Source organism: Salmo trutta, chromosome 5 (genome assembly GCF_901001165.1).
Source record: "Salmo trutta chromosome 5, fSalTru1.1, whole genome shotgun sequence".
Classification (NCBI taxonomy): domain Eukaryota; kingdom Metazoa; phylum Chordata; class Actinopteri; order Salmoniformes; family Salmonidae; genus Salmo; species Salmo trutta.
Window position 1 is genome coordinate 46,034,470 of NC_042961.1, and position 15,994 is coordinate 46,050,463.

General features: G+C 39.8%; 1 protein-coding gene across 1 annotated transcript; it reads left to right on the forward strand.

The window, feature by feature from the left end:
- Window positions 1-173: 173 nt before the first annotated feature.
- Window positions 174-7,947, forward strand: lurap1l (leucine rich adaptor protein 1 like). Its single transcript, XM_029753833.1, has 2 exons — window positions 174-879; window positions 5,920-7,947. The coding sequence occupies exons 1-2, from the start codon at window positions 670-672 to the stop codon at window positions 6,316-6,318; spliced, it is 609 nt and encodes a 202-aa protein (XP_029609693.1). The 5' UTR covers window positions 174-669; the 3' UTR covers window positions 6,319-7,947.
- The last annotated feature ends 8,047 nt before the right edge of the window (window positions 7,948-15,994 follow it).

Below are 15,994 nucleotides of genomic sequence, written 5' to 3' on the forward strand. Positions count from 1 at the left end.
TTTGTATGATTGAACTGATGATTAGTAAATTACTGTAGGTTACCATATGGATGTATTTTGTGCACAATAAACCAAAACATATGCTGTGACAGTTGCCTTACGATTACAGCAAACGGGCGTGGTTTCAAAGTCCCACCTGTCTGGGGTCATAAGCTCCATATGGGTGTCTCTGTGGCTGTTATCCAACTGTGCTGCTCGACTATTGTTTCAGTGGACACGACTGACACCGGCGGACGGGACTTCCAAAACTAACATTTTCACGGATGAGTGTAGTGGATTTGCAGTAGGCATAATAACGGGGATATGTATCTATTTTGTTGTGGATTGCACTCTATATTTTGAATTGGTGAGAATAATCGGATGGGGCAACTTTGTTTTTTAATTACTTTTCTCTGCAACTGTGTGCCTATAGATTATATAGCAGTCGCTTTCAACCTCGGATCTCAGACCATCCTAAAACATTCACAGACGCTTACGGATAAGAAGGGTTTTCGAAAGCTTAAGACCAAGGCTATGACCTTTTATTTTCTTTGGACGTGAAGTCAGCGCGAGTCATCAAGCCACGGAAACCTATAATTTGCTCTCTCGGTTGTTCCTATTGCACATTTTGAAAAACGTAGCATATATATATTTTTTCGGTTATAGGCCTAGTCTTACTGTAATTCGACAATGGACGAGGAACACGTTTTACGCGATTTTAAAGATATTGAGACAAAGTTGGGTCGCAAAGTTCCTGAAAGTCTCATTCGTTCCCTTGCAGGAGGAAATAATCATCACGACAAACATGAGGATACAAAATCGGCGACACCGAAAAACCAGTCGAACTCTGCTGATTTGAAACGACTGGAGAGCAAGATGTTATTTTTGAGACAGGAAATGGTAAGTGATTGTCTTAATAAAGATGCGTCTCCAAATATATTTCATTCAGTCTGTCCGTCGGTTTGGATCAGTGAGTTACTTCATACCACAGGAGGTTGGTGGCACCTTAATTGGGGAGGACTGGCTCGTGGTAATGCCTGGAGCGGAATTAGTGGAATAGTATCAAACACATATTTTTCATGTGCCATTCAATTGGCTCCGTTCCAGCATTTATTATGAGCCATCCTCCCCTCACCAGCCTCCTGTGCTTCATACAGTAAGCCTTTGATAACGTTTTTTGACTACCGAAGCAGACATCCAAAACAGGTACTGTTGCAATTCGACCAGGCTTTTTCAAGTCAGTTCACTGCATTTTCAAAACCTTTATTTATATTCAGTGATGCATTGCATTAAGTGCAATTTATACCTGGCCCCCAGTGTCTGGTCTGGAGCGTGAAGTCTCTGCTAATCGGCTACTGCATAGCAACCAATGATATATATAAACCCTGGATTTCGGATGATATGTATTGGCCATTGAGAGGCTTTGAACCACCGGTCAGCCATATTGGCACTCCCCAGTAGGAACAGTCCTCCATAGGAATGAATGGAATTCTACAGTATTTCAAATAAAGACAACATTAACATGTATTTAAGCATTTTGTTAGTGGAGTGGAGACAGTAACATTAGAAATGTAAAAAAAAGTATACTTTAAGGACATTTTCAAATATAATATTTCATTTTTTATTTGTATGTTTAGCTCACATAATATGCATTAAGGTGTCTGTAATAGAATAAATGTGGCAAAAACAAATGTAGAATGTAAACGCATTTCTATAGCTTCCAAAATATTTTTAACAACGGTGAGGGAGTGCCAAGATGGAGGCATGGTTGCTTCAACACAGCACCCCCAACAAGTCATCTAGTGTGTATATAAATCATTGGTTGCAACAGAGCAGCGGCAAAAGCCCCGGTCTTCCCTAGAAAGCGTATGTAAATTGGGATCGTAAGAAAGGTAAAAAAATATATATAAATAATAAATGGCCACATTGGGCTCTAAAATGTGTTTATTATGATCAAGTTCTATCCTCGCAGTGAATTATTTCACAACAAATCAAGATATTTAATGAAATAGTGATCCATTAGACTATTACAGTTGTCGTCACACATGAACATGTGCTGACAGACCAGTCACTCACCCCGTCACGAACACTCATTGCACGTGCACCTAAGGAGATGTGGTGCGCATCTAGCAGCTCTAAGCAGGACGAAAACAACAACATCGACCATGATCCTTTGCTAGTTACAGCCACCTTTGCAAATGTTTGCCGTTCAGCCCCTTCAAATTCAAATACTTCCGGCTTTCATGCGCCAGCGGGAGTTTTCCATAGGAATACATGGATTCGTCAGCGCAATCACTGTCTACTGGTTTTAATGTATATGAATTTACCCAAGCTAACAAAGTAGCTTTTAGCTGCAGTAGTCTGGTTGTTGTCCAAGGTTATTGCAGCGGTTTGCTTTAGGCAATATTGAAAGTTCACTGACCTGTGATATCTTAACTCAGCATGTTCTGCAATAACTTCCAGACGCCTGATGTCAATCCAACTTTATTGCCCTTGTGTTCATAGGCTATACTTTTGTCTTCTCAGAAGTTTATGGATTATTTATAATGCTGATCGCAAGGCAATGGAGATATACTGTATAGGTCCATTTTGATGGTAATATCTTCTGGCTGGGGGAGTTTTTTTAAAGAGCTCTGACACTTGCTATAAATGTTAACAAGCATCGCTTGCGGTACGGTTTTGGAAACATAAGGCACATATCTTTCATATCAGCAAGATGTGTATATATATATGCATGCATGCATACATACATACAGTGCATTCGGAAAGTATTCAGACCCCTTCCCCTTTTTCCACATTTTGTTAAGTTACAGACTTATTTAAAATTCATGAAATAAAAAATGTTCCTCATCAATCGACACACTACCCCATAATGACAAATGTAAACAGGTTTTTAGACATTTTGGCAAATGTATTAAAAATAAAAAACAGAAATACCTTATTTACATAAGTATTCAATCCCTTTGTAATGAGACTTAAAATTGAGCTCACGTGCATCCTGTTTCCATTGATCATCCTTGAGATGTTTCTACAACTTGATTGGAGTCCACCATTGGGAAATTCAAATGATTGGACATGATTTGGAAAGGCACACACCTGTCTATAAAAGGTCCCACAGTTGACAGTGCATGTCAGAGCATAAACCATGCCATGAGGTCGAAGGAATTATCTGTAGAGCTCTGAGACAGGACTGTGTCGAGGCACAGATCTGGGGAATGGTACCAAAACATTTCTGCAGCATTGAAGGTCATCAAGAACACAGTGGCCTCCATCATTCTTAAATGGAAGAAGTTTGGAACTACCAAGACTTCCTAGAGCTGTCTGCCCGGCCAAACTGAGCAATTAGGGGAGAAGGGGCTTGTTCAGGAAGGTGACCAAGAACCCGATGGTCACTCTGACAGAGCTCCAGAGTTCCTCTGTGGAGATGGAAAAACCTTCCAGAAGGACAACCATCTCAGCAGCACTCACCAATCAGGCCTTTATGGTAGAGTGGCCAGACGGAAGCCACTCCTTAGTAAAAGGCAGATGACAGTCCACTTGGAGTTTGCCAAAAGGAACCTAAAGGACAAGATTGAACTCTTTGGCCTGAATGCCAAGCTTCACGTCTGGAGGAAACATGGCACCATCTCTACGGTGAAGCATGGTGGTGGCAGCATCATGCTGTGGGAATGTTTTTCAGCGACAGGAACTGGGAGACCAGTCAGGATCGAGGCAAAGATGAACAGAGCAAAGTACAGAGAGATCCTTGATGAAAACCTGCTCCAGTTCGCTCAGGATCTCAGACTGTGGCGAAGGTTCACCTTCCAACAGGACAACAACCCTAAGCACACAGCAAAGACAAGGCAGGAGTGGCTTCGGGACAAGTCTCTGAATGTCCATGAGTAGCCCAGCCAGATCTCAGACTTGAACCCGTTCGAACATCCCTGGAGAGACCTGAAAATAGCTGTGCAGTGACACTCCCCATCCAACCTGACAGAGCTTGAGAGGATCTGTAGAGAAGAATGGGAGAAACTCCCCAAATACAGGTGTGCCAAGCTTGTAGTGTCATACCCAAAAAGGCTCAACGCTGTAATCACTGCCAAAGGTGCTTCAACAAAGTACTGAGTAAAGGGTCTGAATACTTATGTAAATGTAATATTTCAGTTTTCTTTTGCTAAAATTGATAAAACCTATTTTTGCTTTGTCATTATGGGGAATTGTGTGTAGATTGATGAGAAATTATATTTTAATGAATTTTAGAATAAGGCTGTAACGTAACAAAATGTGGAAAAAGTCAAAGGGTCTGAATACTTTCTAATTGCACTGTAAGACAACGAGTACTCTGTTGTGTTCCCTCCCTACTATAGTGAATGCCCCATTTGGGCCATCTAAGGATTTTGTGCTGTTGTCACCTCTTACAATCTCAACTTAATCTTTAATCCAATCAGGCTGCTTTTCTCTTGGCCAACTGGCTGTTTCACTTCACAATAGTCCACCACAGTGGACACCTCATTAATACCCATAAAAACACAGAAATGGTTCCAATGGTTTTTCAGCCATTCATTTTTCACATTGTGAATTTTACAAAATATTCAAATTAATTGTTTCTTTGGTGTAGGCTTACCTTGGCGTGGCATTATGATAGCCATGTAATCTGAGTTTTATCAATATTTTCGCCTCAATTTACAAAAAAAAAGACAATGCAAATTATTGATAAAAGTTACCTTGTCCGAGAGAGATTTGCGCATTTATCAAAAGGTCACGCCAGGAAAAGTCTACACGAAACACAGACCTTATATGAAGCAGTCCCAGATGAAAAAATGAATGGTAAAAAAAAACGATTGGAACCTTTTCCGGGTTTTATGACTCATATGGTGGTACTCAATAGACTACCAGTTGTCTGTATCCATGTAATCTTGTGTATTCCTCCACAAATATTGCATTAAAATACTGTATATTGTTATAACATAGGGATAAAAACATTTTATTGAAAAAAAAATTGCCTATAACCCCCATTTTAGACAAAAGGCCAGAATAATAGAACTTGTTTTAAACAGTGTTCAGAAAATATCTTAAACTTAACTCTTGTAAGTATTGTTGGAGGGCGGCTAAATCAATAAAGTTTAATAATGACTAACAAACTAAAAAGCAAGCAGCAGTAAATCACATTAGCTAGACCGATCTTGTGATTCAATGCCCCATTTGAACAAACTTTAATTGACACTGCTAATACTGTTGTAAAATTCCACTGTGCTACAGCTCAACATGTGTGCACACATAGAGGACGGGTTATATCGGCAAAGCAAACACTGTCAGAATTATGAGCTAAACGAGCCCTGTCACGATCCACTCCCAGGAAAGGGCTCTGTTTTATAAAGCCAGTTGCTCGGAACATTGTATCAGCCATCAGGCGTAATACTTTTGGACTGCTGCCACAGGCGTAAATGGCTGGCTATTTGTCACTGGTAGCCTGGGAGAATCTTTCAGAATGAGAGCATAGGCTACCTCCCCCCACCCCTACTCTATGGGGATTGTCATGTTGCTGTGGTAAATCAATGGTGGTACTGTATAGGCATCTGGGCGAGAATGTACTTCTATGCACTATGCAGTCACAGACCCTACTGTTACATGCCATGGATGGAAGGATTTCCTGTGGCATGCTGTTCTGTTTGTCTTTGTCTACATGTCATTTCCAAAGAGTAGAGTGGTGTCTTTACTATCCCCCAGGGGCAATTTTGCTTTTCACCATTACCAAAAGACATGCTGGTGTTGGCATCTCACAAAAATGGAATAGGAAAGCAATGTATTAAAAAAAAAAAAAAAAAGATTGTAGGCCTACTTGTTGGAGTGTGTTATTGTGTGACTTTATAATACATGTGGGTTTCAAGTTGTCCAGTTTCTAGTCCAAATCTCTATAATGATAAAGGCCTTAAATGTATCTCCTTCTCACACCAAACGCAGGCCCACCTCCGTGCCATCGATGTCAAGCTGATGCAGCAGCTAATGTCCATCAACGACGGCATCGAATCCATCAAATGGGTGATGGATGACAAGGAGGGCCTAGCCAGTCGTGAAAGCAGCCTGACAGGCAGCCTGTACAGCCTATTGGACAGCCAGGATGACACCTCTTCACGCGGCAGCTTCACCAGTCTGCACGACGGACACAGCGACGGATTGGACGGGATATCCGTGGGCAGCTATCTGGATACGTTGGATGAGTTAGCCGAAGACCTATCGGAACACACTTCTCCGAATGACCTTGATCTCTTCTCTGATAAACCTGTTATAGAGGACGAGACTTTCAGCAAGACAACAATGCGACTCAGAGTGGACTCCGATGAGTACTACTGCTTTGGATAGCGCTGCGTGGCTATGAGGCTAATACAAACGCAGACAAAGACCAGAGGGTTATTTTTGCCTAGCGTTGTCAAGATTTCAAATTCATATCAAATCAAATACAGTTGGCATGGTAACTTTGATAACATTTTTGAAATATGAACTAGGATTTCAACTGGTTGAAATTTGAGTAGTTTAGAAATGCTTCATAAGGTGGCTTGTTCATTGAGTTTACTGTGTGAAATATAGAACCTGGATTTGTTCCCTTGATGATGACCTTCATTATTTTCCTGCTGCTAAGTGTTCTACAGTGATGTCACAGTGACATTTAAGTGGTTTTACAAAGGGCAACTATTCAGAGTTGTGCTATTTTGTGTCTTAAAACCAAATTCCTTTTTGTCTGATGCATGCACACCTCACTAAACCTTAGCTACTTGTCCCTTCACCAAAACAAGTAAGGACAAGCTTTCAACATAATTAGGGATTGAATTGTTGTACTGATAGGTTAAAGGTGCAATTTGTAAGTTATCTGCCCCAACAAGAGGAACTACAACCACAATCAACCTAAAACAAATACAAAATAATGCTAAGTAGTGCACCCTCTTCCTCCTTATTCTTTGTGGTTGCTTGCAGTGCTCTCCAGGAGCGTTGGAGTCCACTTTTCTTTTCTTTTTTACAGAAAATCAAACTTACAAATTGCACCTTTTTAATAATAATTTTGCTGTTTGTTTTATTTTTATTGACATAGTTCACTTGGCAAAAGTTACATGAATTTTTCACAATTTTCATTCAGCGCACACTGACTGTACTCCAAAGAATCCGATACCTCAGTGTCTTGTTTCCCTTTTCACTTAGATACCTTGTCTTTGGTTAGCCGTTCATCCATCAGAACTAAGGTAATGTAGTATATAAGGAATTAGTGGTAATTTGGAGCATTAGCGGTTCCATGCTGAGACATCGGCTGGAGTGGTTTAGTGGGGCAAAAATACTACATTTCCTTAAGGTTATAGCATCCAAGTGCAATTTGCTACCATGCCAAATCCTTTGCATCACTGTATTTCAGCACCTCCACAACATATGGAAGCACATAGCTATCAAAACATGTGTATGTGACCAATACAATTTGATTGGATTTTTATTTGATTTTTGACAGCTATGTGCTTACATGTTAAATATTGGACAGGTACTTTGCTCTTTCTTACTTTTTTTATTTAGACAGATTGCAGTCAACATTGCCATGCCCAGGTCAACAATTTATTTTAGTTTTGTTTTACCGCAAGAGATTAATTGTAAACAAGTTCCATAGTCGGAAATCTTGAAGTTCACAACACTTAATTAATTGAATTACTAGATGGTATTTTTTGGTTACGTTTAATAACTTAATTTTTGAGCTAGTCAACACTTTAATGACTGGTAACTGACAAAGTTAAGTACAAAAGTAAGGCCATTCATTTCTGTATGAAGATGATTTTTCTTTAAATTCCACTTTCTGTGTCTATTCACATTACCTGTGTGTGTGTTGTGTTGTGTTGTGTTGTGTTGTGTTGTGCCCTTCATGTTGCCTACTTTTTAACGTTGTAACTTATTGTTTTTATTGGTGTTGTTGAAAAGTCTGTTGGGGAAAATAATATATTGTGATTTTCTTCTTTCTCAGTTTCTGTGTACTGTTAGTTTAATCTACACACACGCTAACACACACACACACACACACTGGGTCGCATGATTGCCAGCTAATAGTCTATTTGTGGTAACATGCAATTAGTGGAGAGAAATTGACTCCATTTTGGATTATTTAGTAAGACCACAGAAGCGCTCATATGCACATTTTTATGCTGAGACAGTCTTGCTCCATTTTTGTCAGACTAGTGAAGTTCCAACATGTGGTAGTTTGAGCAATGTACAATGGAAAATTGTGCTCAGTTTGGGCTAGATTCTATCAGATTCACACAAGCCGACACAGTGGTTGCTTTTACGTGTCGGAGGTGGAACTGCGTTAGAGCTATCAAATCCACAAGCGTCTCCCAGCATTATACCTAAAGCTTGGCTGCACGCAATCGCGTTAAGAGAAATCCCATGCAGCCTTGTTTACAAGTTCAAACTCTGGAATGTGAGACGTAATCTACACCCCGATTAGGCTGATATAAATCCCCCTTATTTCGTTTAATGATTTTCAATTTGAGCGTCATTATTTCTATATAGCCTACTCTTTCTCGTTCTGAACTTCTATTGCAAGTGGGACGGGTGTGGCTTTGTTACAATGATCACAAGAGCAGCTGCTCACCGATTGGATAGCTCCAACGCAGTAACACCTCCGACACCGTCAAAACATCAGCTATGCGGTTGTAGGCTATTGCCGGTTAACGCTTGATCTGATTAAATCTAGGCCTTACTTGGAAAAAAACACAAAGCAAAGAGGGCTATTACATCTTCTCAATTCATAAAATGAAAGTACATTTTCTTTTTTTAAACATTTAAACTATTAGTGGAAGGAATACCATTTTGGATTACACTCAAGATTAACATGACTTAACTTCTCATGGACGTGGCATCGCGTTGCTATACATAAACCTTGGGAGTATTCATCACAAAATATTATAGCCGGATCATGTAAATCGAAACAAATGTACGCCAGAGAAAAGACGGAAACAGAAAAGGAATGCTAACCACAGTGTTTTTTTATGTCCATTTTAATTATTCTCACTGGCTTGTAGCTATTCTACAGGGATAAGTGCATTTCAAGACTGGAAAGCAGAGGCCCTTGTGGTACAATGAGCAGCCCCAGGACATTCCTATCCAGTACTCTATTTAACTCTGCATACTATGTCACTTCTCACTTTATTTTTGCATAAATAACAAACAATGCCAGCCATTGTAGTCACATATGCCTCTGAGTCATAGATGATTCTGAGGATGGTTAGCATGCAAAATAAATAGAAATACCCTTGCAAGTTGTATGATAAAGTTTCATGGTTCAAATGACATGTTTTCCTTAGCATTGAAGGTGCAGAGAATCACCATATAAACTGAAATAGGAAATGCATTGAATTGTTATTAATCGCTGCATAAGGATTGGGATGAAAGTGTATGAATTACATTATATCTCAGTCAATACCACAAGGGTTTGTCAACTTTTCTGTAAATCTGAAAGGTATTGCAGACAACAAAGCCTGTAGTCATGACTGCGGTAATGTCATCCCCTCAGTATAAACATCACATTTCATCTTACTATCATTGGCATGCATTAAATCATGAACATTCTGTTGTTGTTGTCAGACAAACTTGTCCTTTTCATTATGAAAAAGTATAAACAAAATGGTAGTCTGCATGACATCGCAGCAACCTGGTCCAAATAGCAAAATCACTTGCTAAATGTTTTGCACAAATAGACCCATCCGTTTAAAAATGTACTTAGGGTATGCCAATCTATCAAGCCAGGCAACTTAAAACAACTTTCTAAAGTCAACGTTAGCTTGTTAACTAGCTAACTATCTAGCCTAGCTGGCTAACGAGCTAATAAAATTAGTCTATCTGACAACAGTTTGAGTTTAACTGTAGCCAACTTTTTATTCACCATAAGAGGAATAAATGACACAATGACTGCTTGTTTTGTCTCATAATTTTAGCAACCAGAAAATGGCAGAGCGATTTAGTGCATCTTTAACCTCTCTTGATCAGTTGTGGCAAGCAATGGCGATATAAAAGATGAATGCTGACAAGATTGTGGTAAAAAAAAATTATCTGTAAGGGGACCAATTATGCCCAATAATGTTTTCAGGCAACACACCAAAAAGGCTATGCGAATTAGGTATAATTCACCTTCTTAGTGCCTTTGGCACACTTAAGCCACCTGTCAAGACTAAACAAAGCCAAAATAACCACCCCAGAAAGCCTTGTTGAATGACAGTGTGACTTCTGGTTGACTATCTCCCATTAAAACCGATATCATTTGCTCATCATTTCCTGTCGAACAAGCTTAACTGTGTCGCCATTGGCTATTCTTTGACTATCCCCTTCAGGAAAAATAAATGACTAGACCTGTTGGCCCATAAAGTAATTGGAAGATTTCAATAAACAAGAACAGGTTGATTTGCTCATAACCCTTCTATGTGTTGGATTTTCGGAGAAAAGGACAGGGTATAACACCCATGTACAGTCATTGGTATTGTATCTTTCCAAGACGAAGATTAAAGGCTTACTTTCTCTCCATGTGCTCATATTCCTTAAGCACCTTTGTGACAAAAGATTCTAAAGCTCTCTCTTTTACGTAATCATTCACCAAGTCAAGTCTCTCTCTTTAAATACTGACTCAGCTAAACATCGTCTTGGTTGCTCATGTAAACGATGCAAAGACAAGAGCTTTCTTTGACACAGAATGGGGCTTGGCAGTTTATATACAGTTTGTTAATTAAGTATACACCTTCAGCAGAGGCGCGCCAACCCAATGAATCACAAGGGACACATGCCGCTTCTTTTTCAGCAAAACTTAATGTCAACAGAAAAGTTGCAAACCTGATGTCAAAGAAAGGCATATCTTACTTGGTATATTGTGTTAGTGTAAAAAGGCCAGTAGGATAAAAATATAGCTTTAAAGATTGTAAACACAGAATGAATTTATATTTCAAGAAAGTCAGTGTTGAATATGGTTTATGAAGTCTTCCTTAATAAATTCCCCTCGAACCTTGAACTAAGAGCGACTGAAAAGTGCAGAACCTTTTTTCTTGGCACCTCTGCTCTGTAATCTTGAGTAATTTGTTCTATCATTAATGTGTTATTCAGATCAAACTGTAGGCCAGAGTTCTTAAAGAACCACATTATATTTAGCCAGGTGGTTGAATAGACTATCTGCTAATAATCATCTCCCTTCAGTGCTGTCATGTCATGACTGTTGTAATATGTACTGTTATTCCTCTTCATGCCATACAATGGTATGATTACCATGCAGTTGGTCAGAATACAGATAAGTTGGTATTGTTTTGGATGCTACAAGTCATAAAGTGGACCTGTTTGGCAAAGAATCATTCCGTATAATTTTTTTTAAGGCTTTGGTAAGGCCACTTTTTCTGGGATATCCTAACTTAGATCACTAATAGTGTGCAAAGCTGTCGTCAAGGCAAAGGGTGGCTATTTGAAGAATATCAAATATATTTAGATTTTGCTATTTGTTTAACACTTTTTTGGTTACTACATAATTCCATATGTGTTATTTCATAGTTTTGATGTCTTCACTATTATTCTATAATGTATTAAGTAGTATGTAATAAAGGAAAACCCTTGAATGAGTAGGTGTTCTAAAACTTTTGACCGATAGTGTATGTCTCCATAATAATTTTGGATTGAAATGCCAGGCAAAGGTCAAAGATTCTTCCTCCAAAAGACATATTTGTACTGAAGAAAAATACACAATTTCATAGGGGATTTCAGTTCCAGTATCACATGGAATGAACCCATAAGAGCAAAGTCATGCCATTGTCTGAACTACATCTGAACGGGAAAGATACGCATGGGAAGCAAACACAGGGGGACTAGCCATCTCCCAAGTCAAAAAGATCACACTTTTTGACTTGGGAGTCCAATATAATTATTTATTCATTTAAGTTGGCATAGTCCCAATTACTTCCCTCCGGAGCAATTAATTACACCGACATGCGTCTAAGAAAAAGGGCTTCCAGCGAAGATCCATTAGTAAATTGTGCATATGGTATATGGGAAACTGTCACCAAGTGACACACTGGACACAAAAGATATGGGTTAGTGGAGTAGGGGGATCAACAGGATATGGGTTAGTGGACTAGGGGGATCAACAGGATTGGGATTGGTGGAGTAGGGGGGTCAACAGAATATGGGTTAGCGGAGTATGGGGATCAATAGGATATGGGTTAGTGGAGTAGGGGGATCAACAGGATATGGGTTAGTGGTGTATGTGGATCAACAGGATATGGGTTAGTGCAGTATGGGGATCAACAGGATATAGGTTAGTGGAGTAGGGGGATCAACAGGATATAGGTTAGTGGAGTATGGGGATCAACAGGATATGGGTTAGTGGAGTAGGGGGATCAACAGGATATAGGTTAGTGGAGTAGGGGGATCAACAGGATATAGGTTAGTGGAGTAGGGGGATCAACAGGATATGGGTTAGTGGAGTAGGGGGATCAACAGGATATAGGTTAGTGGAGTAGGGGGATCAACAGGATATAGGTTAGTGGAGTAGGGGTATTGACAGGATATGGTTAGTGGAGTAGGGGATCAACAGGATATAGGTTAGTGGAGTAGGGGGATCAACAGGATATGGGTTAGTGGGGTAGGGGGATCAACAGGATATGGGTTAGTGGAGTAGGGGGATCAACAGGATATGGGTTAGTGCAGTAGGGGTATTGACAGGATATGGTTAGTGGAGTAGGGGATCAACAGGATATGGGTTAGTGGAGTATGGGGATCAACAGGATATAATTTAGTGGAGTAGGGGGATCAACATGATATGGGTTACTAGAGTAGGGGTATTGACAGGATATGGTTAGTGGAGTAGGGGATCAACAGGATATGGGTTACTGGAGTATGGGGGTCAACAGGATATGGGTTAGTGGAGTAGGGGATCAACAGGAAATGATTTAGTGGAGTAGGGGGATCAACATGATATGGGTTACTAAAGTAGGGAGATTGACAGGATATGGGTTACTGGAGTACGGGGTCAACAGGATATGGGTTAGTGGGGTAGGGGGATTAACAGGATATGGGTTAGTGGAGTAGGGGGATCAACAGGATATGGGTTTGTGGAGTAGAGGGATCAACAGGACAAGGGTTTCCATACAGCAACGGTACGGGCCCCTGAAAACAGGAAGGAAGGCACAGATATAGACTACTCAAACAAGAATCCAAAGTCAATTTAGAAGTCATTTAATTAGCTGCCTGTCAGTATGCTCTGCTACATCAATGGGGCAATGTTATCCCAGCATTGAGAGACTTTTGAAAGTGGTAGAAATGTATTTCTGAACGAATATTTGTAATATCTGAACAAGGTATTAGTGTCAATGCCTAGCTCAAACACATTTTTTTCCTTAGGTCTTGTTTTGGCTAATTCTTTTGCAACCATGATCCTCGTAGTGAAGCGGATCCACCGTGTCAACCATTCTGCTTTCCCAGACATAAAGAAGTGCATGTTGGGAGATGTATCAAGCTGTGGTGTCTTTTACCAATAATATCTTATTACTCGGAAAAATACTTACTGAATGTCAAGGTTAACCACACTTCACAGTGTTATGTTTGTCATGTAATTTTCTGCCCGACGATACCAGTCATCTTTACAGCCAAGCTGAATATTTCAGACCAATTAGCTTACTCCCCTTACATAACTGGAAAACTCTAAACTGTGGTGCCCACAAGCATTTGGGCTGTTTAATGCATCTCTAATGTTGAGTACAGCTCCAGTTGGACAATGTTCAAGCTGTAGTCCCATTACTCCGTCTGGGGAACTGTCTCACCAAGCATGGCAGAAATCGTCTCAAAATACTTTCTTGTATAGTCATCCATCGCCCTTTTGCAATACAAGCGAGACTAACAATGGGGGTCTCAAACTCGGACCATACATTCTTTGAGGTTTACTACAATTCCCATTGGTACGTTTTTGTAAACAAGATTGTGTAAAGTTATGGGAAGCTCAAGTATTCAAATGCACACCACCCTGAGAACATACCTCCCTCAAATCTGTTGTGGTGCATTCCAGACACAGTCATTTTTCTGTGAGACTATTAAAAAAAAAATACAAGTACATATTTATCAGATTTTAGAGTGGGTAATTTTCGCTGGAGTACTACAGACCTTCCCAAGGGAAGGACATAGGAAATGCTAAAGGTCAATTCTTCCCCTCTGGTATTTAAGGTTAACTTAAGATCTCCAGTTGAGAGTTGTTAAGTATATTTATTTACCTATTCACCCATTTATTTTGTCATTAACGTGATCAGTAGTGCTTGCCTCATTTACTGTGTGCAATTTGTGCTCATTAAAAATAGTGTGGGATATGGTGCTGCATGACAATAGTAGTAATGTAGCATGCAGCGAAAAAAAAAAAAGATTTTAATCAGCAGCATATTGAATATTTCACAGTGATGGTAATTTGTAATTTCAACCTAATTATACACTTGTACGGATCAAATGTAACATTATACTAAGCAGAAAATATAATTGATGATAGGCATTTTTCCCCCACTGTTAGTTTATCATGTTTACTATTACGCAAGACACACATGTAAAATCCAGGTTCTGAAATCACATGTGCCTACTCTCTCCATCCTTAGCTGTAGAACCAGTGTATGACATATAGTAAAGTGAACATTTCTGGGGTGACATAGCCGTTCTGGTACGTTTCTATGGGACTAGGGATGGGCTAATTTGTCAGTATTAGTCACATAATTTAGGCCTAGGATGTGAACTCTGGCCAATAGATAGAGAGAGCTGACTCTTTTGAAACTGTAATCTGGGGCACGTACAGCAGGACTCAATGATTTGGAATGTTCAGATAGAAACATGCTATGTAGAACAAACTTGCCCCTCTGACATGTAGAATAATGAAAAATGTTGGCTCTTCGTGACATTTCTATCTGCGGTGTTCAACAATGTTTGGCTACGTGGCCCTGGTGGTGACTTTACTGTATGCCATAATGATGTGGTTATCCAGATTTGAATTGACAATGGCCATGTGTGAATGACAGATGTGTCATCACTATAGGAGGGTTGGGTTTAAATATCATCTCCCTTCATGCAACGTAAACACATAGAAGGTAAACATTTAAGACCAGATACTGTGTTATAATGAATTTGAGCCCTAGACCTATCTGCAGTTTAGCAAGCAGTATCACATGAATATGCAGAAACCACATGAATATGCACAAGCACAGCAAAAGCAAAGCCCGTCTCAAGCATTAGTTGAAGCTTTGATTAGTAATGCGTGGCTTTGATTAGTAATGCATTAGAGTAGCAGCAACATGAATCACAACCAAATTCAAAATGATATGCAACAAGGCCTTCTGCATTGAATATAGCCAGCAATACTTCCATAAACTTTTCAGCATTTGTAATTTCATATTTCGATTCAATGTGGAGATGATATAGGAGTTAAACAGTCGGAAAACCGCTGATTCGGGTTTAGCTCTGCCAAAACGAGGCGAAGGTGTGCTTTAGGACCATGTGGACGCATCAGAGAGGTCGGGTAGGCTATTTGGAGTGTTTTCCCAACTTGATAAAAAAATATACAGTACCAGTCAAAAGTTTGGACACACCTACTCATTCATGGGTTTTTCTTTATTTTTACTATTTTCTACATTGTAGAATAATAGTGAAGACATCAAAACTATGAAATAACACACATGGAATCATGTAATAACCATAAAAGTGTTAAACAAATCAAAATATATTTAATATTTGAGATTCTTCAAAGTAGCCACCCTTTGCCTTGATGACAGCTTTGCACACTTGGCATTCCCTCCAGCATGACAATGCCACCAGCCATACTGCTCGTTCTGTTCGTGATTTCCTGAAGACAGGAATGTCAGTGTTCTGCCATGGCCAGCGAAGAGCCCGGATCTCAATCCCGTTGAGCACGTTTGGGACCTGTTGGATCGGAGGGTGAGGGCTCGGGCCATTCCCCCCAGAAATGTCTGGGAACTTGCAGGTGCCTTGGTGGAAGAGTGGGGTAAAATCTCACATCAAG